The sequence below is a fragment of the Dama dama genome, chromosome 22 (genome assembly GCF_033118175.1).
Source record: "Dama dama isolate Ldn47 chromosome 22, ASM3311817v1, whole genome shotgun sequence".
Classification (NCBI taxonomy): Eukaryota; Metazoa; Chordata; class Mammalia; order Artiodactyla; family Cervidae; genus Dama; species Dama dama.
In genome coordinates this window covers 51,399,142-51,426,853 of record NC_083702.1, presented here as the reverse complement: position 1 = coordinate 51,426,853, position 27,712 = coordinate 51,399,142, and the positions used below count along the sequence as shown (strand labels likewise).

Here is a 27,712-nt window from a genome sequence, read left to right as displayed (position 1 = left end):
ACCATCATAAAATGGAGTGAACAGAAGAGCTGACACTGCATCCAAGAACATCCTCATTCCTCACCCTGCTCTTCTCTGCATTATGTAACTTAAGAGATGGTGGGAATGATGTCAATGTGGGAGGGGAAAAATAAAAAGGATTCATGTGGTTTTTGGGGGGAAAAAAAAGTAAAAGAGAACACAGTAAACTGAAAAGAAAATTTAAGCTTAGAGTCTTGCCAGAGGCTGTCACTTAAAGGGTTTTAAAGTCCTGAGACGTGAGGTCCCCTGTGTGAGTGATGCTCAGAGAGTGCTCTGACTCCAGGTAAGGTTCTGTGACTGCTGTTTCTCCGATTCAGATCTGCAGTTCTTTTCAGGAGGCGATAAGAATTTGATTTCAGAACTAAGGCAGAGACTGCTAATTCCTACCCCAAATCCATTTCCCTCACCTTCTTAGTGACAGGTTCCTGCTTCGGTTTAGGGGAGCAATACACCCAGTTGAAACCTCTGTCCCCAAATCCCCTCGTAACTGTGTGCTGTGCTTAGTCGCTGTTATGTCCGACTCTTCGCCAAATGACAAAGTCCTGGGTCAAAGAGACTGAAGTGAAAATGTTGGTGGAAAACTTCTAGGAAAACTCCTTAAAAGGAAATGCAAGCTCTTCTCCCACCCCAGCCCCTGTGCTTCCTATTGCTTGGAAGACGATGGCTGGAGCTCCAGCAGCCATACCATTTCCAGCAGTCATGAACACGGGGTAACCTTGAGAGTGTAAACCAGTGTAACAGATCAGGGACAGTGAGGGAGCTGGGCTCCAGACGACGCTGAAGAGCCAACAGCATAGGCTTGGACTGCTGACCTCCGGAAGTCTTTCAAATGAGAGAATAAACCCTGGTATATTAAACCATTGAAATCGTGTATCTGTTAAGCCACATACAGATCTTAATTTATACAACCATTTTAATGCATGTTTATAGACTCATTTCTACTCAAGAAATCCCAGCTATAACTTTCCCTTGGATGCGACTCTCACCTCCCCTTAGCCAGCAGGTGTCTGCACAGATTCGAGCCTTACCCAGAAGCTTTTTTTCCACGGCGCTTCGCAGGGACTGGTGCCGGAAGTACAGGAGGCCATTGGGCTTCTCCTGGACCCAGTGTCTGGTGGCGTTGCGGAAGGCAGCCCAGTGCAACGTGGTCACTTTGTAATGCCCCTTGTAGCCCAGCATGTCCAAAAGCTGGTGTATCTCGTCCTCGGCCAGCCCACAATGCGAGATGCTCAACAAACACAGGGCGTCAGACACCCAGCCGTCCAACCCTGTGTAGACAACACACGGATGATGGTGACAGAGGAGGGCTCACACATGCCAGGCATCATTGTACATGTGTGTGTGATCAACCAACTCGTTTCTTTCCATCATCCTCTAGGTAGATACTATAACCGCCCCATCTTACAAATAAGAAAAATGCAGCACAGAGAGGTTGTCTCTTACCACCTGTCACACAGCAATCAGTGCAGAACTGGGGTTTGAATGCAGATGCTGTGGCTACAGAATCCATGTTCTTGACCATTAAATTATTACCTACATTGTCACAACAAATCCATCCGTGTCAGCTATGGTTACCAACTGGCAAGCTTGCCAGTTCTGACACTTAGCATTTCCCCTGAGCAGTCTTTATTTAAAGATTTCCAACATCAGATGTGTATGTACAGGTATAAGAGGCTTTTCTGTCTGGCTGCTGCCTACTGCACATTCATACACACCATACAAGCCAGCCACCTATTACTCACCTGACCCTCTAGATGTTTCTACTGTAGTAGGATCTCCCACTGGATCAACCAACTCTAAAGAGATCCTTAAGACCACGGAGAGAAATGAGAGCAAGGTCTACCACTCGAAGTGGATTTCTTATGCTAGGACTGGGGAATGAGGCCCCAGATGCCTGCATCCTTTCAGCAGAGGCAGTTGTTCAGACCGATGTGCACAAGCTTCCTCTGAGGTTTGCCCCAGTTCAACCAAGCTCTCCCAGACCCGTGGTTGAACTCGGCAGGCCTGAGTGGGGTTCAGCGGACAGCACTGGGAGGAGGAAAATTGCCTATAAAAGGAGCAGTCCCTATGGGGTGTGGGGTGGGGAGGACCCAGGCTTTCCTGCACAACCTGGAGACATGCATCTAGCCAAGGGCACAGCTGTGGGCAGTTTTGTCTGGATGATTCTTCCTGGGGCACAGTGACCTTGTTTTCACTTCCGTGCAGGTCAAGGAGGGCACACTAAACTTGAAGTTAACTTTCTCTGCAGAAATGCAAGCTCTAGAGCAAAAAAAAAAGGGGGAGGGGACAGGATAATATGCTGGGGCAACAAACAATGTGCCTTTCATTCCCAGTATCTTCTGCTTCTCTCTCAGAGCTCCACCTCCCCATCCCTGCCCCATTCTAATTCACTTAAAAGACAGTGGTCACAGGAGAAATGAAGAGAGAAAAACTCAAGTTTCAAGAGACTTTTGAGGCTCACAGTAGAGCCCATGGCTTGTGAGAATAAACTTGGGTTTTCGAAAGCCTGATTGTTGAATGTTGAACCACAGATTCCTGGCCAACTCTTGGAATAATTTTTTTTTTAACCACAAAGAGCCTCAGACCATTACAGGAAGATGTAAAGAGGACATTTTTTTCCCACCCAGTAAGAAAATTGATTTTGCTGAATTCAGAAAGGTGTTAAAAAAAAAGAGAGAGATCACCTATTCCATTTTTCTAGATGATCTCTCGGCCTCTTTTTTAACACCTTTCTGAGTTCAGCAAAATTTGCAAAACAGAGACACAGTCATCGAGAACAAATGTGTGGATACCAAGAGGGAAAGGGAGGTAGGTGGGAGGAACTGGGAGGCTGGGGCTGACATGAATACACTACTGGTGCTGTGTAGGTACAGATGACTGATGAGGGAACTCGTGCCCTGTGGGGACCTGAACAGGAAGAAGGCCCAACAGGGAGAGAACGTGTGCACGGCTGGTTCCCTTTGCTGGACGCAGAAACTACCACCACACTGTAAAGCAACTGTACTCCAGTAACAATTAATTTAAAAAAGACAGAGAGAGAAGGAAGCAAGAAAGTGGCTCAGTGGGTTTCTGAGCAGGGGCCAGAGCCCGCCCCGTGAAGCAAGTCAGCGTGGAGCAGAGAGAGGCCGGCCTCTGGATGCATCTGAGACGGGACGGGAGGGAGGACCTGAGCTTCCACAAGCCTGGAAGGCAGCAGCGCTACAGCTTTCCCAGTGCCGCAGGAAGGAGTGCAGAGCAGAAACGGCTGTGGGGGACGCTGGGGAGACCGGCGGGCGCTGGGCCTCCGAGTGGCGCAGCGTGCGGCCACGTTCTCTGTCGGGCACGCAGAGTACCTACAAGGCTGGAGGCTCAAGCAGAGGGAAGGAGTGAGCCGAGGATGCACGTGAGGACGAGGGCACGCGGCAGCAGATTGTGGCACAGATGGAACCAGCCCAGAACAGACGGGAACACAGGCATCCCCGAGGATGCCAAAAACAGGGCACGCCAGTGTCCATGGACCATCTGGAGCCACGACCACCTCAGTGGAAGATGGCGGGGACAGGCGACAACCCAGGACAATCAGCGCCAAGGCCTTCAGATCTGAGCTCACCCCAGCGGGGTCACGGCAAGGACACAAACCCTCACGTGGCTGAAAAAAATCCTGAATTGACTGAAAATACACTAAATGGATGAGCTTAACCAGAATTAACCTAGTTTCTGCCATCAGTGGGACTGTAGGCTCAAAAGAGAGATTAAATTGAATCACAGAAATAATAAAGGCTCATTTTAGACCTCTGAGAAATGTGACTAAAATCTATGCTTAATGTATTTCTCCTTATGATCAACCCACAGAGCTCCCTGGGTGGGGCTGCCAGATTTAGCAAATAAAAATCTTGGACCCTGTGAAGGCCTGCTGGGAACGGGACTTCTAAAACGACAAATATGTCTGGAAGGCTGTGGTCCAAGGCCATTTTTGCTGGCTATAAACGGGGTCTACGGAACCAAAGGGAACACACTGCTCTCCTGAAAATTGAAGGTGTATATGCTCGAGATGAAACTGAATTCTATCTAGGCAAGAGATGTGCTTATGTGTACAAAGCAAAGAACAACACAGTAACTCCTGGTGGAAAACCTAACAAAACCAGAGTAATCTGGGGAAAGATAACTCGAGCTCATGGAAACAGCGGCATGGTTCATGCCAAATTCTGAAGCAACCTTCCTGCTAAGGCCATTGGACACAGAATCCGTGTGATGCTGTACCCTGTGAGGATTTAAACTTCTTGAAAATAAATAAAAGTGTGGATTTGTCCTGTTGTGCTTTTGTTAAAAAAAATATATATATATATATATATAGAGCCTCTAGCTATATCTGAATTCAGGTAAACAATAAATCAATTTTTGGCGTAAGTATATTCCAAGCAATATTTGGGATATACTTATATACAAGATTATTTGTTACTTATTATCTGTAGTTTAAATAATTTTTAGTAAATTTCCCATGCAATATCTGGGATATACTAAAAGATTATTTGTTGCTTATCTGAAATTCAAATTTAACTGGGCAAACTGTACTTTCTCTGACAATCCTCTGCCTCAACCCTCCTCCCTGGAGATGAAGGCAGGTGTGGGGTGGAGGTGGGGGGGGGGGGGGGCGGAATCTTTCTCCCTGTGGACTCAGACCAGGTGGTTAATACTGCTTAACGCCTACCTTCTCCTGAAGCCACAGTGTCATAATTTGCCTTTTTTTGTTTCAAAGTCCAACTATAGTCTTCAACCCAGCGTTTCAGAATCAACCCCCAGAGCTCCTGAATCGAGGCCACCCCCAAGTACTCCTTCAGGCACTGAAGCTCGTTTCGGTAGATTCTGCACTCTTGGTATTCATTCGCCAGGATTGTGAGTTTTAAAGGACTCAGGTTTGTTTTCTTCCTCAAGCCGTATCTGCTCTGTCGGAAGGGGTCTCTATCGGAAAAAGAGAGATACTCTCTAAAGATGTGTAGCTGGGCTTCTTTGTCCACTGTGCTGATGAGCTCCACCGTCCTCACGTCAGGGCGGGCACACAGCGACTTATAGGACAGGCTGGAGGAGACGGTGCTCATGATAAACTTGCAGTGAGGAGACAGCGAGCCTGGCAGCCAGGAGATGTCTTTCACCTGGTGAAAAGAGTCAAAGACGGTTGAAAACTTCACAATTTTAAAACTACTTTGCTGGTGTGTGTTTTTTTTTAACTTAGAGTAGGTGGTGGAGAAAAAGGAACCCTCCTACACTGTTCTCCACTATGGAGAATAGTATGGAGGTTCCTTAAAAATCGAAAAATAGAGCTACCGCATGATCCTGCCCCCGCCCCACTACTGAGCATATATCCAGAGAAAAACAAAATTCAAAAAGATATACACCGCCCCCCCAGTGCTCACAGCAGCACTATTTACAATAGCCAAGACACGGAAGCAACCTAAGTGTCCATCAACAAACACAAGGATAAAGAAGATGTGGTCCATATATACTATGGAATATTAGTCAGTCATAGAAAGGGTGAAAAAAGTCATTTGCAGCAACATGGATGGATCTAGAGACTGTCATACCAAGTGAGGTAAATCAGAGAGAAAAAGAAACAGCACAGGATGTCACTAATAACTGGAATCTAAAAAAAGATGCAAATAAACTGATTTATAAAACAGAAACAGACAAGATATAGAAAATAACTTACAGTTACCAAGGAGGAAGGAGGGAGGGGTACATTAGGAGTTTGGGATTAAAATACACACACTACTACATATAATATGGATAACCAACAAGGACCTACTGTATAGCACAGGGAACTATACTCAGTATCTTGTAACCTAAAATGGAAGAGAATGCAAAAAAGAATATACATATATATATGTATAACGGAATCACTTTGTTGTACACCTGAAACTAACACAACATTGTAAATCAACTATATTTCAATTTTTAAAAATTTTTAATAAATAGATTCAGTGGAATATAGTACGAAAGTATAGGGTAAGGATTGGGGTTACAGTTATTAACAGTAACTTGGATAGCAAGCAATATGGTGCTACAACAACACCAATTCACACTCCATAGAACCATATTGACTGATTCACCTATCCATTAGGGATTTGATAGTACAAATGCAGACTCTGAAAAGAGGTTCCTATAAGTAAGTACTTTAGCAAAATCATAGACTCCTGAAGAATGACCTACAGTGATGGCCAGAGTGCAAATTGAACCATTCAACTGAAAAAGAAGATACTATCTTGTGCTGAAGAACTGTCGCTTTGGGTAGCAACAGGATCATAAGTTAAATGGTTTCATTTTGGAATAAAAGAAACACCTAATAAAATCTTTCTGGATTCCTTTAACAAACAGCCTTTCCCATCCCTCTTTGCCTAATAATAGCAACTCTCATATCCTGACTGCTTACTCTGAGCCAAGCACTGTGTTGAGTGTGGACCAACTGCACTGGTTACTTACATTTTTTAAATTTTCTGCATCTTACATTGTTTCCACATCTCTCCGGGAGGACTTAAGATCCAGGGAAATTGCTCCTCCCAAGGCCAGCCAATTCCTGGGAGTGGTGGACAGCTTGCATGAAACATACCTTCTGTGTGCAGACAAGCCAACCCATGACCACACCCCGACCCACCTTCTTATTCAACTTTCCCTCACCAAGCCAGTACTTCCTCTGCCCTAAATCATCCAAGGGTCAGGTGCCAGACAGTGAGGGAAAGCCCCTATGCCCCAAAGTCCACTAGAATTACTCAAACTAGCAATCCGAGACTGTGTCCTCTGCCCTGCCTTGCTTCTCCCATGAAAACCCCCAAAATAATTTTGTTGTATATTCTGATCTGCCTTATCTACACTGATTTTTCCATATATCAAATCCCATTCCTCCAGAAAGGCCGAGGAGAAACTGACGCACAGAGGGCCTAAATGCTTTATCAGATTCATTATGAGGGTAAGCAGCAGAGCTGGGATTTAAACTAAGGGTCTGGCCGCAGGGGCAGGCTCCTCACCACTGCACTGATGCCTCAGAGAATCGCCTGACAGTCCCTTCTCCTGAAGAGCTCTGCCTGTGCCCCTCTTCCAGGAAGCCTTTTCCAAAGGTCAAATGCTTTCATTAGAGGCCTTCACAATGCTACATACTGATCCCTGCCAGCTTAGCACAGCTGTAATTTTGTATTTATTTGTGTGATGATATTACTAATATCTGCCATTCCCTGCTAGAATGAAAGCTTTATTTCTTAGCAGGGACTATGTCTGTCTGTTTACAGTGCTTTTCCCACGGTAAGTGGTCAATAATTATTTGTTGAATGTATGGTGGTCTCCATGTACTGAATTAAAAAGCAGATTACAAAATAATATGGTATATAACTTCATTTATATAAGCATATGTATGTGTATACAGCCATCCATAGAAAAAAGAAGGTTTAACAATGGTGAGGCTGTGAGGATATTTAATGTTCTATTTTCTGCTTCTTTGTTATATGTTCTGTGAGAAATACACATGAATTACATAATTTATAATTATGCATGTATAAGTTTGAGAAAATGCTTCACAGAGGAATGACTAATACTAAAAAGCATTGGAAGTGCCATTGATCCAATATCACTTCAAACAGAAGAAAAACTAAAGATAGCAAATGACTGATAGAATTTGATATATGAAAAACTAAGAATAGATAAGGGAAATCAAAATATACAACCTAAAGAATATAATAGGGGCCCAATAAATGTCTGATTGAAGCATAAAATAGCGGGGCAGAACTGTGCAGCAGTAGCGGCCGGTTTCTAGAACCAGACTTTCCACGCTTGAATTCCAAGCCCACCATCACCTTAGGACCTTCAGCAAGCTGTCTAGTATCTCCAAGTCCAATCCCATTTACATAAATGGGGGTGACGATCCCAGTCTATCAAGGATTGTTGTTAGAATTCAATGCAAGTGTCTCTAAAGTTTCGAGAATAGTGCCTGGCTCATTGTGTCATGTAGTATTTGTTTCACAAAATATTCAGAAGTAACTAGAAGCATCATTGGCCATAACCATAGATATGCAATAAGGGAATGGTATTATGTACATTCTAAGTTAAGCCATTCTCCAACAAGGACCTACTGTGTAGCACACAGAACCCCACTCAGTGTGATATGGCAGCCTGGAGGAGCGGGGCTGAGAGGAGAATGGCTCCGTGTATGTGCATGGCTCAGTCCCCTCTCTGCTCACCTGGAATTATCACAACATTGTTAATCGGCTACACCCAATACAACACTTGATCTTAGCCAAAAGGCTGAGAAGCGATACACACCCCAATACAAAATAAAAAGTTCAAAAAAATAAATTAAGGGGCTTTCTTTTTATTAAATAAGAATAAAATAGATATTATTTTGAAAAGAGATTACCTTCTCTCCTGAAACCCCATAAATGCCAGCCAATTCTTCAATTCCGTCCAGTACAAGTATACACGGCTTTACATTGATGGAAGCAATGAACACTTCTACAAGAAGTGAAAAGGTCAAGATATTTGCATCTTCATTGAGAATATCAGTTTCAAGCTGGGTACCTACAGCATAGAAATGTGCTCAAATTAGGTGAAAATGTTTCCATTGCTGCTAAAATATGTTAATGGGTTGGGAACAGTGAGTGCTACTCACAGCTGTGTGACACACACAGGTATGTGGGATGGTGTGTGCCTGCCCAGGCACTCAGTCAGGTCTGACTCCTTGCGATCCCATGGACTGTAACCCGCCAAGGTCCTCTGTCCACGGGACTTTCCAGGCAAGAATGCTGGAGTGGGTTGCCATTCCCTTCTCCAGGGGATCTTCTCGACCCAGGGATCGAACTCAAGTCTCCTGTGTCTCTTGAATTGGCAGGTGGGCTCTTTACCACTGAGCCACCTCAGAAGGCCATATGTGTGATTAGCAGTCTTAAAATATTCAACCCTAAAGGGGTAATGATATTTACCACCACATGTCTCCTATATATTTTCAAGATTTTATATAAAAAATATTATGTATGATCCAAAGCGCTACTCTCATTTTCCAAAATGCAAAAATTGATCATGTTACAAAGAACTGGATGGGAAGAAAGAGAAGTTAGGCTATGTGATCTGTGAAGCTTCTGCACCCCCTTAACATCAATTCCTGTTTAGGGGGACACAGACACCACTCTGGGGGTTCAGCTGTGTGCACGCACACAGACACACACACACACACACACACACACACACACACACACACACACAGTATCTCCCACCCACCACCTAGTTTCTTTGGTCCTGGCTAATTTGAAACCTAACACAACTGATCCTAAATTACTCTGCCCTTAGCAATGGACTCCAGACCTTGGATTCTGGAAATTATTAGGGAGAACTAAGTTATGAATCAGCCAAGACTAAAGGAAGTAATTTGAGAGGACCAACTTGCAGGATGTGATTAACCGACACACGAGCAGCAACCCAAATCGGTAATCACCTACCTCACACTCTAAGGGCGCTCTGTGACATACAATTTCTGCCTTGCTTTTAATTTTCAAAACCAATATTTTTCAAAGAAATTAAGACCTGTTAGGATCTAGAAGTCAAGTTACGCAAAGAAACTGGACTGGATTAAGTTTCTTGGGTATATGAAGATTTAATTTATTTAAAAACCCACCTGCCAATGCAGGGGACACAGGTTCGATCCCTGATCTGGGAAGATCCCACATGCCTTGGAGCAACCACGCCCATGCGCCCCAACTACCGAGGCTGTGCTCCAGAGCCTTTGAGCCACAATCCTGAGCCCACGCGCTGCAACTACTCAAGCCCACGTGCCTACACCCTGTGCTCCGCAACAAGAGAAGACGCTGCAATGACAGGCCCACACGTCACAACCAACTAGAGAAATCCCTGGGGCAGCAACGAAGACTCAGCACAGCCAAAAATTAATTTTTAAAAGATTTACCCTATTTTGTCCAAGCAGGGAGGGTAACTGTATTACACAGAAGCATAACTGTGCTAACATCAAGCAAGACCTCCTGGGGAAAAACAATGAGATGTTGATGAAGCCCTCCACACAGCATCTGGCACCCAGCAAGCCTTTGATAAAAGGAACTCCTTATTAGTCAGGGCTGCTGTCAGGGTCCAGAGTAATATGGTGAGGAAACATGAAAAGAGGAAAGGCGGAGGCTCTTCTCTGACCTTCTATGAAGCCTGTCATGAGGGGGACATCAGCTGCAGCTGCCTAGCAGGCAAGGGCACTTGGGTCGGAGACTTGGCCACGGGTGGGCAGTTCTCTGCTAGATCGCTATATCCTGGCCAGCAGGGGTGGGGACAGAGGAGCAGAAATGTCAGCTTCACCCAAGGGAGTTTTAGCACTCCCACAATGGGGAAGGAGGGCCTGCCCTCCTCACAGCCTACACAGGTGCTGCAGCTGCGGACAGCTGAGTTGGGTACAAGAAAATGCTCTCTGCCTGAATCAGCATGTGACCTCTCAGGCCTGGCTGTGCTCTCAGAAGTGGCTCCTCATCTGCCCACGTCCACCTCCCTCAGGTGAAAGCCAGCTTCCAAGCTAAGGCGGTGATGCTAAATGATGCTGGAGCCAGCCAGCTCTGCTCATCCTGGCTTCCCCCGGGCTTCCATGTAGCAAGCATGTGTGCTCAGTCGTGTTTGACTCTTTGCGGCCCCATGGACTGTAGCCTGCCAGGCTCCCCTGTCTGTGGGATTTTCCAGGCAAGAATACTAGAGTGGGTTGCCATTTCCTTCTCCAGGGGATCTTCCTGACCCAGGGATTGAACCCACATCTCCTGCGCTGCAGGTGGATTCTTTACCATGGAGACACTGGAGAAGAGCTACCAACTCTCTTGCTTCCATCCTTGCTCCCCTTAGTCTAGATAGTGAATAGGACTTTCTTGTTTCCCTCAGCTGTCCCCCACTCCCTGCTTCTTTCTCTAGCTCAGTGAGGAATAATAACAAAAGCAATAACAGCAAACTGTGCCAAGGACCCATTTAAGTTCTTTACATGTATCATCTGTTAACCCTGACACAGCTTTCTGTAGGTACTATTATTCCCATCCCCATTTTAGAGATGAGAAATTGAGGCACAGATTGTTTAAGTGAACTGCCTAAGATCACACAGCTAGTAAATAGCGGAGCCAGAACTGAAAATCCGGGCGGGCCAAGTCCAGAACCACTGCCTTCCTGTTAACAAGAGAGGTGGTGCCTGACTGTCAAGTGTTCACAGGCTGTTAATGAATTTATTCTGCTTGTCAGCTTAAAGATTTGTTTGTTTGAAAGACAGCAGCTGTTTTTATTAGGCGCTTTCCATACCTAAAAAAACACTCAAGAAAATAGCCATTTATTTGGGGAATAAAATCACAACTGCATGTGTACAGTTGAGCATCTATCATCAGCCTTGCCAGAATGAACACCTTTGGGATGAGCCTGAGTGGTACTAGCCGCTTTCTCTTAGAATCAGACATACCTGCTGCTACTGATTTTGACTTTACCCACTTAGCACACTCTGAGAAATGCAGCCACTAAAAACTCACGCCCACGTGTCCGCTTTATTTACTCACAGACACCCCTACACACGCACAAGCAGAAGGAAGCTCACATATTTGTCCCTTCATCCAGAGAAGATCTACACCCATCAAAACTCACCCAGGGCCCCGACGCTCACTCAGTACCCAGAGACTCATGTGGGTACAAGCCCCAGGTGAGAAGGGATGAAGTCTCCAAAGCAGGAAGGGTCAGACACATACAAACATGCAAATACACAGAGGCACCTAATGATGATAATGATAATATCTAATATCTGCTGGGGCTTCGGTTTCCCTGGTAGCTCAGCCAGTAAAGAATCTGCCTGCAGAGCAGGAGACCCCGGTTCAATTCCTGGGTTGGGAAGATCCCCTGGAGAAGGGGTAGGCTACCCACCCTCCAGTATTCTTGAGCATCCCTGGTGACTCAGATGGTAAAGAATCCGCCTGCAGTGCGGGAGACCTGGGTTCCATCCCTGCAATGGGAAGCGCCCCTGGAGGAGGGCATGGCGAACCACTCCAGCATTCTTGCCTGGAGAATCCCCATGGACAGAGGAGCCTGGTGGACTGCAGCCCACGGGGCCTCACAGAGTCAGACAGGCCTGAGTGACTAGGCAGAGCCCAGCACTCTATGCCAAGCGCTGTGTAAGTGTCTGTTTCTCAGACTGTATCTTAGTTCATCCTCTCAACTACCTGTAAGACATCTTTTTTCTTCCTATCCATATTTTACAAATGGGAAAACTGAGCCAGAGAGAGTTAAAATAACTTGCCTAAGTCTCCCAGCTAATAGAAGCCGTCGGGCTCCGCAGCTGCTCCTAGAACAGAGGTGGACCCCATAGGATTGTTCTCTCTGCCCATGTAAGCCTTGCATCTCCAATGTCTCCTGGCCAAAGCAGGACTCTTGGTCACCCTCGAAACCTACTGCCTCATCAACGCTGCCCCATTTCAGTGAGCCGCCCTCACCGTCCACCTAGTCTCCCTGAGCCGCAAGCTAGGAGAATCCGCAGTCTCTCCCTATCCTGCAATTCCCACGTCCAACTCCCCTGTGTGCTCCCACCCCTTCCCTGGCTGCTCCCCTCCCCCGAGCTACCGCCTCTCCCACCTGGACCACTGCTCCCCTCCCCCGAGCGATCGCCTCTCCCACCGGGACCACTGGGATGGGCTCTGACAAGCGTCAGTACCACTGAGCTGCTTCCCCACACCTGTTCCTACACAGGAGACGATTCTGAGCTTTGACAAACACCAACCAAATCATGCCCGTCTCCTGCTCAAAATCCTCCACTGGCCTCCCACTGCACACAACAGAATCTAACCCAAGATCCTGTTCTACAAAACTCAGATACAAAGTGGCCCATCCTCTGTCTCATCCTGTGTCGCTGGGCGCACGCCCCTCATCCCCCCACCCCCCCCCCGAGTCTGGACACACTGCCTTCTTTCCCTTTCTGATTCACTCCACTTTGTTTCCCGCTCAGCGACCTTAGCTGTCCCTTCTGTCTGGAGTGTTCTGATCTCCGCATGGCTGGCTCCTTCTTGTCTGTGAGATCTCCAGAGAGTGCAGCAGAGATGGCGGCCTGTCCTGTCAAAGTTTATGCTCCCCCTTAAAGACGCTGGGGGGTAGCTTTCCATTCCTACCCGACTCCCGGTGTGGCCATGGGAGCCCAGGGCAGCTGACCTCTTGCCAAAAGAATGGCAGTGGAAGTGACTTGTCTCACTACCTGGCCGAGACTTTTAAGGAAAGGTGTGCCTCTTCCACTCGATTTCCTCTTCCTCTAGCCAAAAGCAGACGACTCTGAGGCCTTAGAAGATGACACAGCCTCAAGATGGAAAGAGCCTGTGGCCCCAAACCACCACGTGGGGAAAAGCCACTCATTCTCTAACTAGGAACCCTGAACTGAACTGTTGCATGAGCTAGAAATGGTTTGGATGGTAAAGAATCTGCCTGCAGTGCAGGAGACCTGGGTTCGATCCCTGGGTTGGGAAGATTCCTTGGAGAAGGGACTGGCAACCCACTCCAGTATTCTTCCCTGGAGAATCCCATGGACAGAGGAGCCTGGCAGGCTACAGTCCATGGAGTCACAAAGAGTCTGACAAGACTGAGTGACTAACACAAACACGAGCTAGAAATAAACCTCGAGAAGCCACTGAAATTGGCTGTATAAACAGCAGCCAGAGTCATTCCAACTAATACAGAGACAGCCCCTGACCACTCAGCCTCAACAGCCAGCCCATCATCTCAGCACATCACTCTGTGCAGCATTCACCGTTATTTGAAACATCTCTTAATTATTGGTTATCTGCCTTTCTCAACAGAACATTAGACCTATGGGAGTCATGACCTTATTTGCCAGACTCAGTGCTATGTCCCCAGAACCCAAACCAATGACAAGCATAGAACAGGCAACCAATAAATACTTTTTATGAATGAGTGAGTAAACATGCTTAGTAGAGAGCTACTGAATTGAATGGAAGGAGCAATAGCTGAAAACAAAGAACTATGGCAGCCACTTGATGAAAGTAAAAGAGGAGAGTGAAAAAGTTGGCTTACAGCTCAACATTCAGAAAACTAAGATCATGGCATCCGGTCCCATCACTTCATGGCAAATAGATGGGGAAACAATGGAAACAGTGGCAGACTTTTTGGGAGAGGGCTCCAAAATCACTGCAGATGGTGACTGCAGTGGTAATTTCATATTAAAATATTCATATAAAAATAAAAATTTTTCCTTGGAAGGAAAAATTATGACCAACCTAGACAGCATATTAAAAAGCAGAGACATTACTTTGCCAACAAAGGTCTGTCTAGTCAAGGCTATGGTTTTTCCAGTAGTCATGTATGGATGTGAGAGTTGGACTATAAAGAAAGTAGAGCACCGAAAAATTGATGCTTTTGAACTGTGGTGTTGGAGAAGACTCCTGATAGCCCCTTGGACTGCAAGGAGATCCAACCAGTCCATCCTAAAGGAAATCAGTCCTGAATATGCATTGGAAGGACTGATGTTGAAGCTGAAACTCTAATACTTTGGCTACCTGATGTGAAGAACTGACTCATTTGAAAAGGGAGGAGAAAGGGATGCTGGGAAAGGGAGGAGAAGGGGACAACAGCGGATGAGATGGTTGGATGACATCACGGATTCAATGGACATGAGGCTGAGTAAACTCTGGGAGTTGGTGATGGACAGGGAGGACTGGTGTGCTGCAAAGAGTCAGACACAACTGAGAGACTGAACTGAACTGAACTGAACCTGAGCAATAGCTGAGAGGCACATCCTGCCTTGGAGCTCTTGCAACTGCTCCCATTGACTGGAATGTTCTCCCTGAGATAATCTGCCTGGCTCCCTCTTTCAAGTATTTATTCAAATGTCCCTTTTTTCAGTGAAGCTTGCCCAGACGATATCTTTAAAGTCCTGAAATCCTTACACATACACACTGCCTACTTTCTTTCTCTGATTTATTTTTCTTCATAGAACTTAACCACCTTCAAACATTCTATATTTTCTAGTCATTACTCTTTGTCCCCTTCGCTCTCCAATAACAGGAAAACCCCATGAGGCTAACGTATTCTGTTCATTTTTTTCATGGTTGTATCCCCACTGGCGTATAAGGCACTCAGTTCACATTTGGGGAAGGAAAGAAGAAAGAAAGGAAGAAAAGAAACAATTCTAAGAGCAGAAGAGGTGGGTGGATACATAGGCAAGACTATATAAGGGTTTAGATTGGAACAAGAGAAAAATAGCCTCATGGGCAGAAGACTGAAAGATCACTTTTAAAGAAAATTTTTCTGAATGAATTTCAAAGTCTGATTCCATTACCATAGTGTTTGTTCTGCAATTCTGTGATGAAGTAATGGATCACGGACATGACGTCACTGCTTTCACAGGTGCTGCCCACGAAATGAGGGATCAGCAACATGTTCGGGTATTTCTCCTTGAAACAGTTCACCCAGTTGGCAAGCAGAGTGGACTTGCCACAACCACGTTCTCCAGACAACAGCAAAATAGACTTGTAAGCTGGAAGAGGATTTATTCTGAAAAAACAAATGGGGGAAATGTAGTCAAGAATAACTACCAAAAAAGAGGGAGGGAGGGAAATTTTTCCTGCATACATCTGTCTCTGAGAGGTATGAAATTCTCGTCTCTCTGGGAGGGATTAATGAGGGAGGGAATATATGTATACATATTGCACGTGTGTTCAGTTGTGTCCGTAGCCCACCAGGCTCCTCTGTCCATGGGATTTCCCAGGCAAGAATAGTGGAGTGGGTTGCCATTTCTTTCTCCAGGGATGTATACATATAGCTGATTCATTTCATTGTACAGCAGAAATTAACACAACATTGTAAAGCAATTATAATCCAATCTTTTAAAAGTTAGAAGAAATTCCAGTCTCTCCACTGTGAACTCATTTGCTTCCAAACAAGTCATTCTCTCTCTGGGTTCGGCTCTGTCCTATATAAAATTAGGAGAGTGGAAAGATGGTAACTTTGGAAGGCTCCTCCAACTACCATAGACTCTAGGGTTGTCCAACATGAACCTGGGGTTACATCAAGGGCCCAACCTGCCCAAAGATCCCGGAAGGGAGACTTTGCACCATCAGGAGAGAGAATAAAAAATCAAAACACTCATACGCCAAGGATTCCCATAATCCTGATGACCATGACATTCGAAATGCAACGAAATGACTGCAGTTGTCAGTGACTCGGTGAGCAGTGACCAGCTGCTCCATAGGGGTGTTCTGGCTTGTAATAATGAATAAACATGACTTCTCTGAACTGGCATGAGCACAGTATAACTTGTCTCGTTGCAGAGTCTTAGCCACTGGACCACCAGGGAAGTCCCCGAGCGCCATGTTGTTTTAACCAAACAAACTGTCTTCCTCTTGGCATGGGTTCCCGGAACCATAAGAAAGTTGGGAGCTCTGCAGGTCATAGTGGGTGCTGAGACTGGGGCAGAGACGGTGGAGCACAGCCCTGAGCTGCTGTGGGTTTATCTCAAATCCTGAAACCCTCACAGAATAAATGATACTTGTGGTAAGAACTGGAAGATGAGGATAGAAGAAATAAAACAGTCCAAGTAACCTCCCTATTTCTAGGGTTGAAACTGGGAAGGACAGCACAGACAACCCCAGCTCTTTCTTCATGCCCCAGCCTCTTCATGCCTGTGGGTGGTGAAGAGAATACGTCACCACCCAGAAAAGGAAAAGATATGGGGGTCTGAATGAAGAGGACACTGAAAAAAAGTGAAGGAGTGCAAACTTTGGGTGAAGTGAAGTGAAAGTCGCTCAGTTGTGTCTGACTCTTTGTGACCCCACAGACTATACAGTCCATTCCAGGCCAGAATACTGGAATGGGTAGCCTTTCCCTTCTCCAGGGGATCTTCCCAACCCAGGGACTGAACCCAGGTCTCCCTGCATTGCAGGCAGATTAATAACCAGCTGAGCCACAAGGGAAGCCCAAGAATACTGGAGTGGTTAGCCTGTCCCTGCTCCAGGATCTTCCCTTCCAAGGAATCAAACCAGGGTCTCCTGCATTGCAGGTGGATTCTTTGTCTGAATGAAGAGGACACTGAAAAAGTGGAGGAGAGCAAACTTTGGGTAAGATAACTCAATTCCTTACACACAAACACAAAGCCATGGCCCATAGTCAGCTATTAATAAGTGTTGGCTGAATATCTTAATGTAATTAATAATGAGCTGATGATGTATGTGGAAGTTCTTTGTAAATTATGCAATACTGTACAGATGCATTATTCATGTTTCCTAATCCAACTTTTTCTCCTTAAAATCATTTCATCATTGTCAGGAATGACTTAGACAAACTTTGGACTATGGGATTAAAACAGAAGGTGAGCTCTCTGTCCTCCAGGGTTTATAATCTTCTTGAGGACACTGGAAGAAAGAAACTAAAACAGTCAGGAAAATTTAGCAGTTGCAGAGTGAGTTCTGATGAGGGGATTCTAAGCCGGGGGTGGCTTTTAGGAAGCCTGTCTTGCAGGCAGGGGTAGGAAGGGGGAGGGAAGGAAGGTATTCCAAACTGGGGGAGTCTATTCACTAAAGTCCGACTGCTTTGCTTGGGATTTCTTGATGTCGTACCTGAGAACAGAGTCTAAGCTGGAGCCTGCTGCAGGACTGTTAAAATCAGATTCCATATCCTTTAAGGCAAATCTTTCCAAGATTTCAAAGATCCTGCTAGACTCCTTGGAAATAACAAACACTTCCTTGCACTTCTCAGTGAACTCTTCATGATAGAAACGTTCAAAGTTGTGCTTAAAGTCTTTAGAGACAAAAAGATATATTTAGAGACAAAAAGATATAATGTCTTAGATTTGTAGTTTAGCATTTTCCATTTCACATGGTTATTATGAATGCCCAGGGAAGTGTTCTGTGTCCCTACCACCATCTTTCTATGTTAGCACAATATTTCATAACCCACTCTACATTATTACAATGTAAGGAATTATTAATTAATTAATAATTACAATTATTACAATTATTAAGTAAGTATTAATTATTACAATGCAAGGAAGCTACAGGCAAGCAATTTAATCTTCTTAATGCTACTTGTATCTGAAATCCTACTTAGGATTCCAAGTTATTTCACGACCTCACAATGAACAGGGCAAAAGAAAAAAAAAACAAACTGGATTTGCTACATATATCCTCTTATATTTTTAGATTGTTAGCTAAGTATAAATTACCTAATTCAATCTCATAGCATATGTGTTTCTATCCAGGGCAATGGTTGGGGAGGAAGTGGGGTGTATTTTTAGGATAAGATGCCCTAATACAATGATAACCATGAGTATAGTTTCAACTCTGCCACTGGGCAAGTCCCTCAAACTCTCAGGTAAAATAAGTGGCAGCCAGACAACTGGATCTCTGAGATTCCTTCTAGCTTCAATTTACTGTGTTTCTAAACTCACTGTTAAAGTCAAGGCGTTTTGGACTGCCAAAATGTCTCCCCATCTCTAGAGATACCTACATCTCCCAGAGTTTGGGAGGGGGTTGTTTTTTAAATGATGTGAGGCAGGAGAAAGAACATCTCAGGTTTAACCTGGTAAGGTCTCAAGACATCTTATACTTCCAGAGTTAACTGGGCTGCCCAGGTTAGGGCCAGAACAGACCTAGAGGACCAACAGTTTGGCCAAGGTCAGCTCTAAATTTCAAGATCTTAGACAGAATTGGAGATGATCCCACAACCTAATGAGTCTCTTTAGCTCACCATGAACCTCACTCACCAGCCTCAGGTAACTCCAAGGACCTCAGAAGTGCTTCTAAAAGTCAAAAGAGTGTGAACTGATAGCTCAACATTGCCTTATGATAACTGCTGGCTACCCAAATGGCCTATTTTTACCCCAGCTATGAGATTTTGGAACTATGTGGGTGATTAAAGGGTATTGAAGATCCAAAAGAAAAATAATTTAGCCTTTTTTTTTTAAGTTTTTTTAATAATTCATCCATTCTGTACCTTCTACTGCAGACATGTAGTCCATATATTACATATTCAAAACTAAAGTTTAAAACAAGCTAACCTTTCAATAGTAGTCAACATCAAAGACTAAGGAGAAAACTATAGAGAAACAATTTGCCTCTCATCCAAATAAATACACAGAAAGGTTTGATTCTTGAACATGTTAGTAAACATTAACTGACGGATGCAGTTCACACTGAGACTAGTCAAAAAATATCATTATTAACTATACTTCAGGCTTTAGTAAAATATATACTATATTCTCCCAGGACTCATTTTTTTTATGATTCATCCCCATTACCATAATACATGTCAGGCACTGTTTTCGGGGGCTTAGCATATGTTTTTACTCTCAAGGTGATTATTGCTAACCAGAAATCAGAAGAAGAAACCTAGGCTTACCAATATTATGTCATTTTCCCAAGGTCACACAGCCAGAAACTGAAAAATCTTGGATCTGAGAACATGTCTGTCTTTGGACATTCTAAAACTCCAAGGCTGTAGTGAATACTCAAGATATTCTGGCACTGCTCAACATCCTATTGAGCCACAGACTATCACTTCGGGTCCCATCTTGTCTCAACCCTCAGTTCATGTTAATGTAGTGGGTCTGACTCCCTGCACCTCCAGAGGTGGCGTAGGACCCAGGATTAGCCAAGTCAGAGCATCATATCACATCAATCACAATACCAATGATCGAGTCAGATACAAGCATATAGTCCAAGTCCCACTAATCAGGAACAGAAAGACTTAATGGTAGGACTTTGAGTCATTTACTGCTGGACTTGAACCTGGAGCTGCTACAGCCATCTTCCCTCCATATTGGAGAAGCCAAAGAATGGAGGCAGCATGAGGACAGCAGAGCCGTCAGAGAAACAGTGAGAATCAAGGGCCTGGGATCCTCCTCTGAGCAAGCGGATGCAGCTTGAGCTGAACACAGACCCATCCCTAGGCTTTCAAGTTATATAAACTAATAAATTCTCTTTCTCTTGAAGCCAGTGTAAGTCATTTGCAACCCAGAGTAATGATCGATATTCTTTTCTAGGACCCCAAAATGATTTGGTTTGTAGGTGGAGTCTAGTTTGACCAGCACAGGTGGGATTTCACATCTCACCCCCAACAACGAATGTGAATGACTTTAGGTGGGTCAACTCCCTCCTAATTCAGCTGACCACAGATCCGCTCCCTATCATATTACAAGCACCCTGCCTGCCTGGTCCCTAAAGCATCTGAGGATGCACCACCCTCATTCCGCATTCCCACACTACTTGGGCCCTTACAATGGTAATTCATAATCTTTTTTGTGTCATTAAACCTTTTTGATCAAAGACAATGTCTTCCTTTGAGCGATATCTTCCTACGCCCCCCAAACACACATATGCATTAAAACATTCTGTTTTTCATATAATTTTAGGGCATCGCAGAACCCTCCCCCAAAGTCTATCTAGGTGAAGAATCTCCACCCTATTCTGATGTTGGTCTTCCCTTTTTAATCTGTACATGTCTACAAGACACTACTTTCAAAATAACTATAATCATGTCAATATGATGCCAGGCAGTGCTTTTCAAACTTTGATGCACGTGCAACTCACCTGTTATCTTTATTAAAATGCAAATTCTGATTCAACAGATCCAGAATGCATTTCTAGCAAGTTCCTAGGTGATGCTGAGACTACCAGTCCACGGATTGCTGACTTTCTGAGTAGTAAGGGTGAAAGCAAACGAGCATTATTTCGAAGTCAGAAGGACCTGGGTTCATATTCTAGAAGGATCCCTCACTGGTGAAGTGACATTAGGTAAGTCACTTAACTGCTACACAGCTTTCATTGGGTTCATCTGTAAAATAGCAATTACAGCATCTACCTTGCAGGTCTAAATCTTAAAGATTAGAAGTGGTAACATGCAAAAATCATTTGACAATAAAAGTTCTCTTCCCTTTAGATTAGGTTGTCTCAACCTTGGCACTATTGACACTTGGAACTGGAAAATTCTTTATTATGAGGGGGAGTTCTGTGCGATGGAGGATGTGTAACAGTGACCCTGACCTCCACCTGGTGGATACCAGTAGTACACTCCCAACTGTGACACCAAAAGTCTTCAGATGTAGCCAGAAGTCCCTCGGGGGTAAAATCAGCCCTGGTCTAGAACCTCTGCTCTGGATCTACACATTAGCTGCCAAATATTTTAGGTCTTTCCCGAGTTCCTTGACTCCCTAAATTGGCTTCCATGACCTACTATTTACTCTTATTCTCAGTTTCAAAAATCTTCACATGAAGTGAATGTTACAGGAATATGCTAACAATTTTAAATGCATAAATAACATTTTCAACCATTTTAAAATTCCTTTCACAAGGAAGACACACAAAACACATGAACCTATGACAACAGACTTAGCTATCTCCATATTTACTAACCTGTATTTTCCGTCATTACAGTGGCTGGGCAAAGTTTCTCTATCACGACCAACCAGTCCTTGAGAATCAGCTCACCCAACTCGTGGAGATCTTTATACAACCTGACAGGGAGCCCTTTGCTAATAATCTTGGCCTTAAGCATTCCGATCTTTAATTTCTCCTCATCATCAGTCAGACAACCCGAAGACAGCATCTCCTCCTTTTCTTCATCCCAAGTCTTCAGCGGCATGGTTCCCCTCCTAAAGTAAAAATACTGAAATTGAGACTCATTCAGAAATGCTGCTTGGATGACCTCTAGCTCCATCAGACTGCAGGTGGGATACTCCAGAACCCAAGGATAACCGTTTTTTGCAGCAACATAGAGATTCTGTTCCACTTTGGATAAACTTGACAAGTCAGTTGCCTTGGAGAACATGACAGGTGAGTAGTTATGGAGAAAGTCCCCGTATGTCTGACCCAGCAAGCAGATGAAAAAAGGAAAGCAGCTGTTCACATAGTCAAGACAGAGCTTCAGGTGTTGCGACTGGAGACAAAAATGCTGTCTAAACAGATTGGAGAGTGAGGGTTCTTGGGCCTCCAACACTGACCATCTCAGGTCCACAGCTTTGAAATACGTGCCCCGGGAACTGCAGAGTTCATTCAGCTGAGGGAAGATGTAGCTTGCCAAAAAGTCTCTCTCTTCTTCAAAATCACCCAGAGTCGAGCAGATGTAAGGCTGAATGGGTTTCTGCGGCTTTAAAAGGAATTGGGCAGACTTGTCTTCACTCTCATTTGCCTTCATTTCACTTTGCTCAGAGATGACATAACCCTTAAAATAGAACAATTTTTGTTCTGGTGCAGCCACCAACCTCCTCTGCTTCTATGACTTTCTCCTAATTATGTTTGCTATAAACAGATTGAAATCTTTCCCCAGAATGTCTTCTTCTTATAGATACTATAACGTGAGTGATGGCAAACAGTGCACAGATCAGACTTGAAAACAATCGAGTTTAAGTCAGGACTGAAAAAGAAAAAAAAAATTCTTTTTAGGATTCCAGGAAGTTCATTGATCCTCTGTTTCCCCACAGCTTTTGCTGAAGAGCTGAGATCCACAGGTGGTAAGTGGGCACTGAATACAGTTCTCCCTGTTTTCCTCAGCACCCCCCATCCTACCTTTCCAGTGTTCCTTTGGCCACCTGCTCCTTCTGCCCCTGTTAATTTGAAATCTATGCAAGGGGACTTGCTAAAGAGTGTGAAAAGGAAGGCAAATGCAGAAAAGGAGCCTAGCATACCTAGCAACAGAATAAGCCAAGACCCATGACTGTGACCAGAAGCAAGAATGAAAACTGTTATGAAGTTGAGGTCAGGAAAGAGGAATAAATCAAACTAGCAATATAATAAGGCCCAAGAGCAATAATGCACCCGGCAGCTGAGAGGCAAGGAAGTCTGGATCTAAGAACTTCATGGAGTACTGTGATTATTTCTATCTCAAGTTGTGTGGGCTCTCACGACATTCCATTCACCTACATGCCTTGGAAATTCAATTCCACTGAGCTAATGGAAAAACACACACCCTCCAACAATGAGGTAGATATGCTTGCATCTTGCTCAGAAGCAAAAGATTCAATGAAAAGTACCTAGTTTTATGAGCTTTTTCTTGATGCAACTCATTTCCTTACCAAATGTTGCTTCACTGTTTATGTTCGTTGCTTTCACCTATGGAGAAACATACCGTTTTATCATGAATAGGGCAATTCTCCATCAAGACCACCTGACAAGGATATAATAATGCATTACCTTTTGAAAAGTGTTAACCCTTTTGCATTTAATTGTAACAATAATCACACAATAGATAATATTACCACTCTACTTCACTAATGAAGAAACAAAAGTTCAGACAGGAAAAGCAACATGTCCAAAGTCACTTGGCTAGTGAGTGAAGAGCCAGGATCTAAACACAAGTCAGCCTGACTCTAGGACACATACATTACACTGCCTCCATATTATACGGATAAGACTCTAGGTCTTTTTATTTTTTTAAGACTCTAAGTCTTGAAGATACCATAAATCAATGGGTAGAAAACACCTACACAATAAATGATACTGTAATAAGTAGGTGACAATTTGAAACAGTTAATCTCACACAAACAAAATCTAAAAGATAACTGAAGAGGCATCATGAGCACTTTATTAAAAGACTTTCTGCCTGCCATGTAGGAGGCTAGAATTAGATTATCAGCACTTGAAAATATCCACCTTTTCCTATTTCCACGTGATCAGAGGGAATTTACATCTTGCTCTCTACCAGGTCCCAAACACCCAGCATAAGGACGGGCTCAGAGTAGGTGACAGGTGAATAATTGTTGAACAAAAGAATTTAGTATAATTTTTAAATGAAAAGAAAACATAATTAAATATTAATCAAACTGGGAAAAGATTTCCAAAACTTTTAAGCTATAGAAGAAATCACAGAAGATGTACAAATAATAACAACATTTTTTAAAAGACCCAAAGGCAAACAATGGACTGTAAAAAATATTTGCCACAAATAAATTTATCTTTATTCTAAGAAAAACACTGACATCCTAGTAGATATATAAGCAAAAGATACAAATAAGTTTTAAAAAATACAAGAATATATATAAAAGCATATTTAACCCTCCTAGAATTTAAAGAAATTTAAAAGTACTCAATGATACAGACATTTGAAAGTATAGCTATCTAAACCATGGGGTCGCAAAGAGTTGGACACAGCTTAGTGACTGAACAACAATAACAATCTAAATATTGGTGAAATTTATACCTTATGTATACCTATGGAATTGTAAACTGGTAACTCTGGAAAGCTATTAGAAGGTATGTTTGCAAAGTAAATAGCAATATACTTCAAAATATATTACTACTTTCTGGGAATCACTCCAAGGAGCTAATCAAAATAGTGAAAAACTCTAACTATTAGGTGTTCATTGCATTGTTTATGATAGAAAAAAATAGAAAAAGAAAGGAAGCAAACTAAATGATCTTCCAAACGACATAACTAAGAGGGTAAAAGTACAGTCTCTGATGGCAAGCGATATATATATATATAAAACAAAGTTATGGGCTTCTGCTTCCAGCCATGATAAATAACAGGGACATGACTTACCTACCCCCCTTCAAAAAATTAGAAAACTGGACAAAATATATGAATTGCTATTTTCGGATATCATACATCAGGCAGTACAAAGTGTGTGATCCTAGAGAGAAGTAAACTAGGAGTTATTATCATAAAAAGTAGACTTCACAACAAGTGTCACTAGTAATAGAAAGTGACATTACATAATGACAAAGTAGTCCACGAAGAAAGCATAATAATCCTAAGTGTGCACGCACCTAACAACAGAGTTTCAAAACACACAAAGCAAAACTGGTAGAAATGACAGGAGAAATAGACAAACCCATAATACAAGTTAGAGATTTTAAAACTCATCTCTTAAGTAATCGACAGTTTAAGTAGTCAGATAATCAGCAAAGATGTAGAAGATCTAAAAAACACTATCAAGCAAATTGGTTTTGAACATTTCACACAAAAGCAGCAGAATACAGATTCTTCTCGCATGCACGTAGAACCAAAATGAACCAGCTTCTAGGCCAAAGTTCAGCAAGCTGCAGCCTAAAGGCTAAGGCCTAACCTGTTCCTTGTTTTTATGAAGAACATTTTACCGGAACTCAGCCACTTTCACTTACAGTGAGTATTTAATATTACAAAAGCAGAGCTGAGTAGTCATGATAGAGATTATTTGGCCCACAAAGCCTGAAATATTTTCTATCTGGCCTTTTAAGTAATAGATTTGCTGAAGTCCATCCTAGGTCATAAACCATCCTAGGTCATAAACCAATCCTCTAACAAATCTGAAAGAACTAAAATCATATAAATTCTGTTCTCTAACCCCAATGGAATTAAATTTGAAATTGATGACAGAAAGATACCTGAAAAATTGTCAAATTTTGGAAATTAAATAATACATTTCTAAATAATTCATGAGTCAAAGAGAAAAGCAAAAAAAAAAAAAACAAAAAAAAAAACACAGCAATTGGTGACAGAAAAGAGACCATTAGTTGCCTGGTGGAGGGTGGGGAGAAAATAACTGGGAAGGGAACTCTTTACGGCACCTGGAATGTTTTCTATCATAGTGGTAGTTAGGTGTACGCATTCATCAAACCTTGCCAACTTACCACTTAAAATGGGTGCATTTTATATAAATTAGACCAAAAATAGAGCTGATTCCTTAAAAATCTGAGAACTAGGACTTCCCTGGTGGTCCAGCAGCTAAGACTTCATCTTTCCAGTGCAGGTGGCCCAAGTTTGATTCCTGGTCAGGGAACTAAGATCCCTGTGGTATGGCCAAGTAATAATATTAATAATAACTCCACAACTGCTAATAAAGAACCTTCCCAGTTTTTGTAGAAATAGAGGATTAATGGGGACAGAAGTGGGGAGGTGGACAGAAGTAGAAGAAGTTATCTTGGAGTGGAAAGATAAAAGTAGGATATGATTTTTTTTATTTTACTTTAAAACAATGTAAACAAAAAAATTAACTACAAACTTTTCATTATTACTATAAAGTGCAAAACCCTTATCACATGTCACAGATAGACAGTAGCCATAAAAACAATGCATTAAAAACCAAACGTGCTGCTCGATTGAAAAAGGGTGACCAATAATGCCTACTGTGGAGCACAGGGAACCCTGCTCGGTGCTACCTGGCGGGCTGTGTGGGTGGGGAGCCTAGGGGAGAATGGACACGTGTATATGTATGACTGAGTCCCTTCGCGGTCCATTTGAAACTGTCACATCATTGTTAATTGGTTACACCCCAATGCAAAATAAAAAAGTTAAAAAAAATTTAAATAGCAAACAGCATCGAATAAATTCTATTAGGTACATTCCTCTTTTTATGGAAAAGGTAGACTAATATGTGCTTATTAGAGAGCTATTTAAGACAAACTTGTACCAAGCTGACTTTCTCTTGGCATAATCAGAAGACTAAAACAGAACTGAAAGAGCCCAACAACTGCGCCAGAGAACCAAAGCTATTTACTATCTGTCCCTCGCCTACTTGATAGCAGCAAGTGGCATTCGAGTGGCACCTTCCACACTGTTGGGGATACAGAGGTTGAGTGTGGGCTCTGGAGTGACATAAACTCCCCCAAGATCTCACTCTGATGGTAGCTCTTGCAGCTGTGAGTCTGAAAACATTGACCAAATCCGATATAGCAGGATTAAATGAGACTGCATAATAGGCACCTAATAAACATTTTTTTTTTAATTTGTTTTAACACCGCAAAGATGAACTTATTAAGAAACCACATTCCCTAGTAAGGGCTTGAGGACTCCTGCTCCAGGGCCCTAGATAAACATTACTGCCCTGGGTGTCCTGTTGATCCTGAGGCCTAGTGTCTAGCTTTTCCTTCCACTCTATGAACTGCGTCACCATCATTTCAATAAATTCCCTGTTCTTATTTCCAAAAAGAAATGAAGAGACAAAGAGGGAGGGAGAGAGGGAATGGAGGAAGGAAGGAAGGAACAGCCTTCCCAACAGATTTCTTAAGTAAATTATCACTGTTTAGTTTACATTTTAGAATCTGCAAGGTATATATAAAGTCCTCAATCAATGTTTGCTATTCCTACTGCTGTTGTCGGTGTTAACATTACCTCTACAGCAAATGTTTGACTTCAAATTTTGTGATAAAGTAACCTCAAAGTAGTATTGCTCTATTTATCACTGCAATTTAGAACTAGAAGTTATGAGACTATTTACAAACTGGTGAAAATTTCCTCTGCTTTTTTTTTTTTTTCCAGAAATTTCTCTTAATATGCTTAGGCTTAGAAATTTCTATATATAAATAACATGCCCCCACCCCCACCCTTCATGGTCACAGCATCTAACTTTAGTAATTTTAGTTTGACAGCCCCAAGCTGTACTTTTTCTTTTTTAAAGCTTTTTATTCTTAAAACATAATTTGGTGGGACTGTAAACTGGCACAGCTTTCCTAGAGTGTAATTTATCAGTATCAAAACCCTTTAAACACAACTCATTTATTTTTATCAAGCATTTCAATTTTAAGAATTTATTCTATTTGTCTATAAGGATTTAATTTCAATTTAATTTTTCTAAGTTGTGGCAGACTCTTTGTGACCCCTTTAAAAATGGATGCTCAATCTTAGTTAAGGAGGTCTCCCCCATTCCTGCCATGTACCCACAGCCTTTCTTATTTTCTCCTAAGCTGGATTTCTTTTCTATATGGTATAAGACAGGAGTCAACTTTATTTTTCTTTACATGGACAACAGTCAAGGTCAGCATCATTT

General features: G+C 43.0%; 1 protein-coding gene and 1 pseudogene across 1 annotated transcript in view; one reads left to right on the top strand and one right to left on the bottom strand.

Annotated features, from left to right (window-relative positions):
* Positions 1-27,712, bottom strand: part of LOC133043986 (putative tetratricopeptide repeat protein 41) — an 82,628-nt gene that overhangs the window by 51,246 nt on the left and 3,670 nt on the right. The window contains exons 2-8 of the mRNA XM_061125499.1: positions 23,000-23,078; positions 21,384-22,383; positions 17,592-17,772; positions 15,317-15,531; positions 8,396-8,556; positions 4,709-5,150; positions 1,050-1,289 (exon numbers count right to left, since the gene is read on the bottom strand). Of these exons, the coding sequence (XP_060981482.1) occupies positions 1,050-1,289; positions 4,709-5,150; positions 8,396-8,556; positions 15,317-15,531; positions 17,592-17,772; positions 21,384-22,164 (2,020 nt within the window). The 5' untranslated portion in view covers positions 22,165-22,383; positions 23,000-23,078. The remainder of the gene's footprint in view (positions 1-1,049; positions 1,290-4,708; positions 5,151-8,395; positions 8,557-15,316; positions 15,532-17,591; positions 17,773-21,383; positions 22,384-22,999; positions 23,079-27,712) is intronic.
* On the top strand, positions 3,943-4,290 carry LOC133043987 (large ribosomal subunit protein eL33-like; annotated as a pseudogene).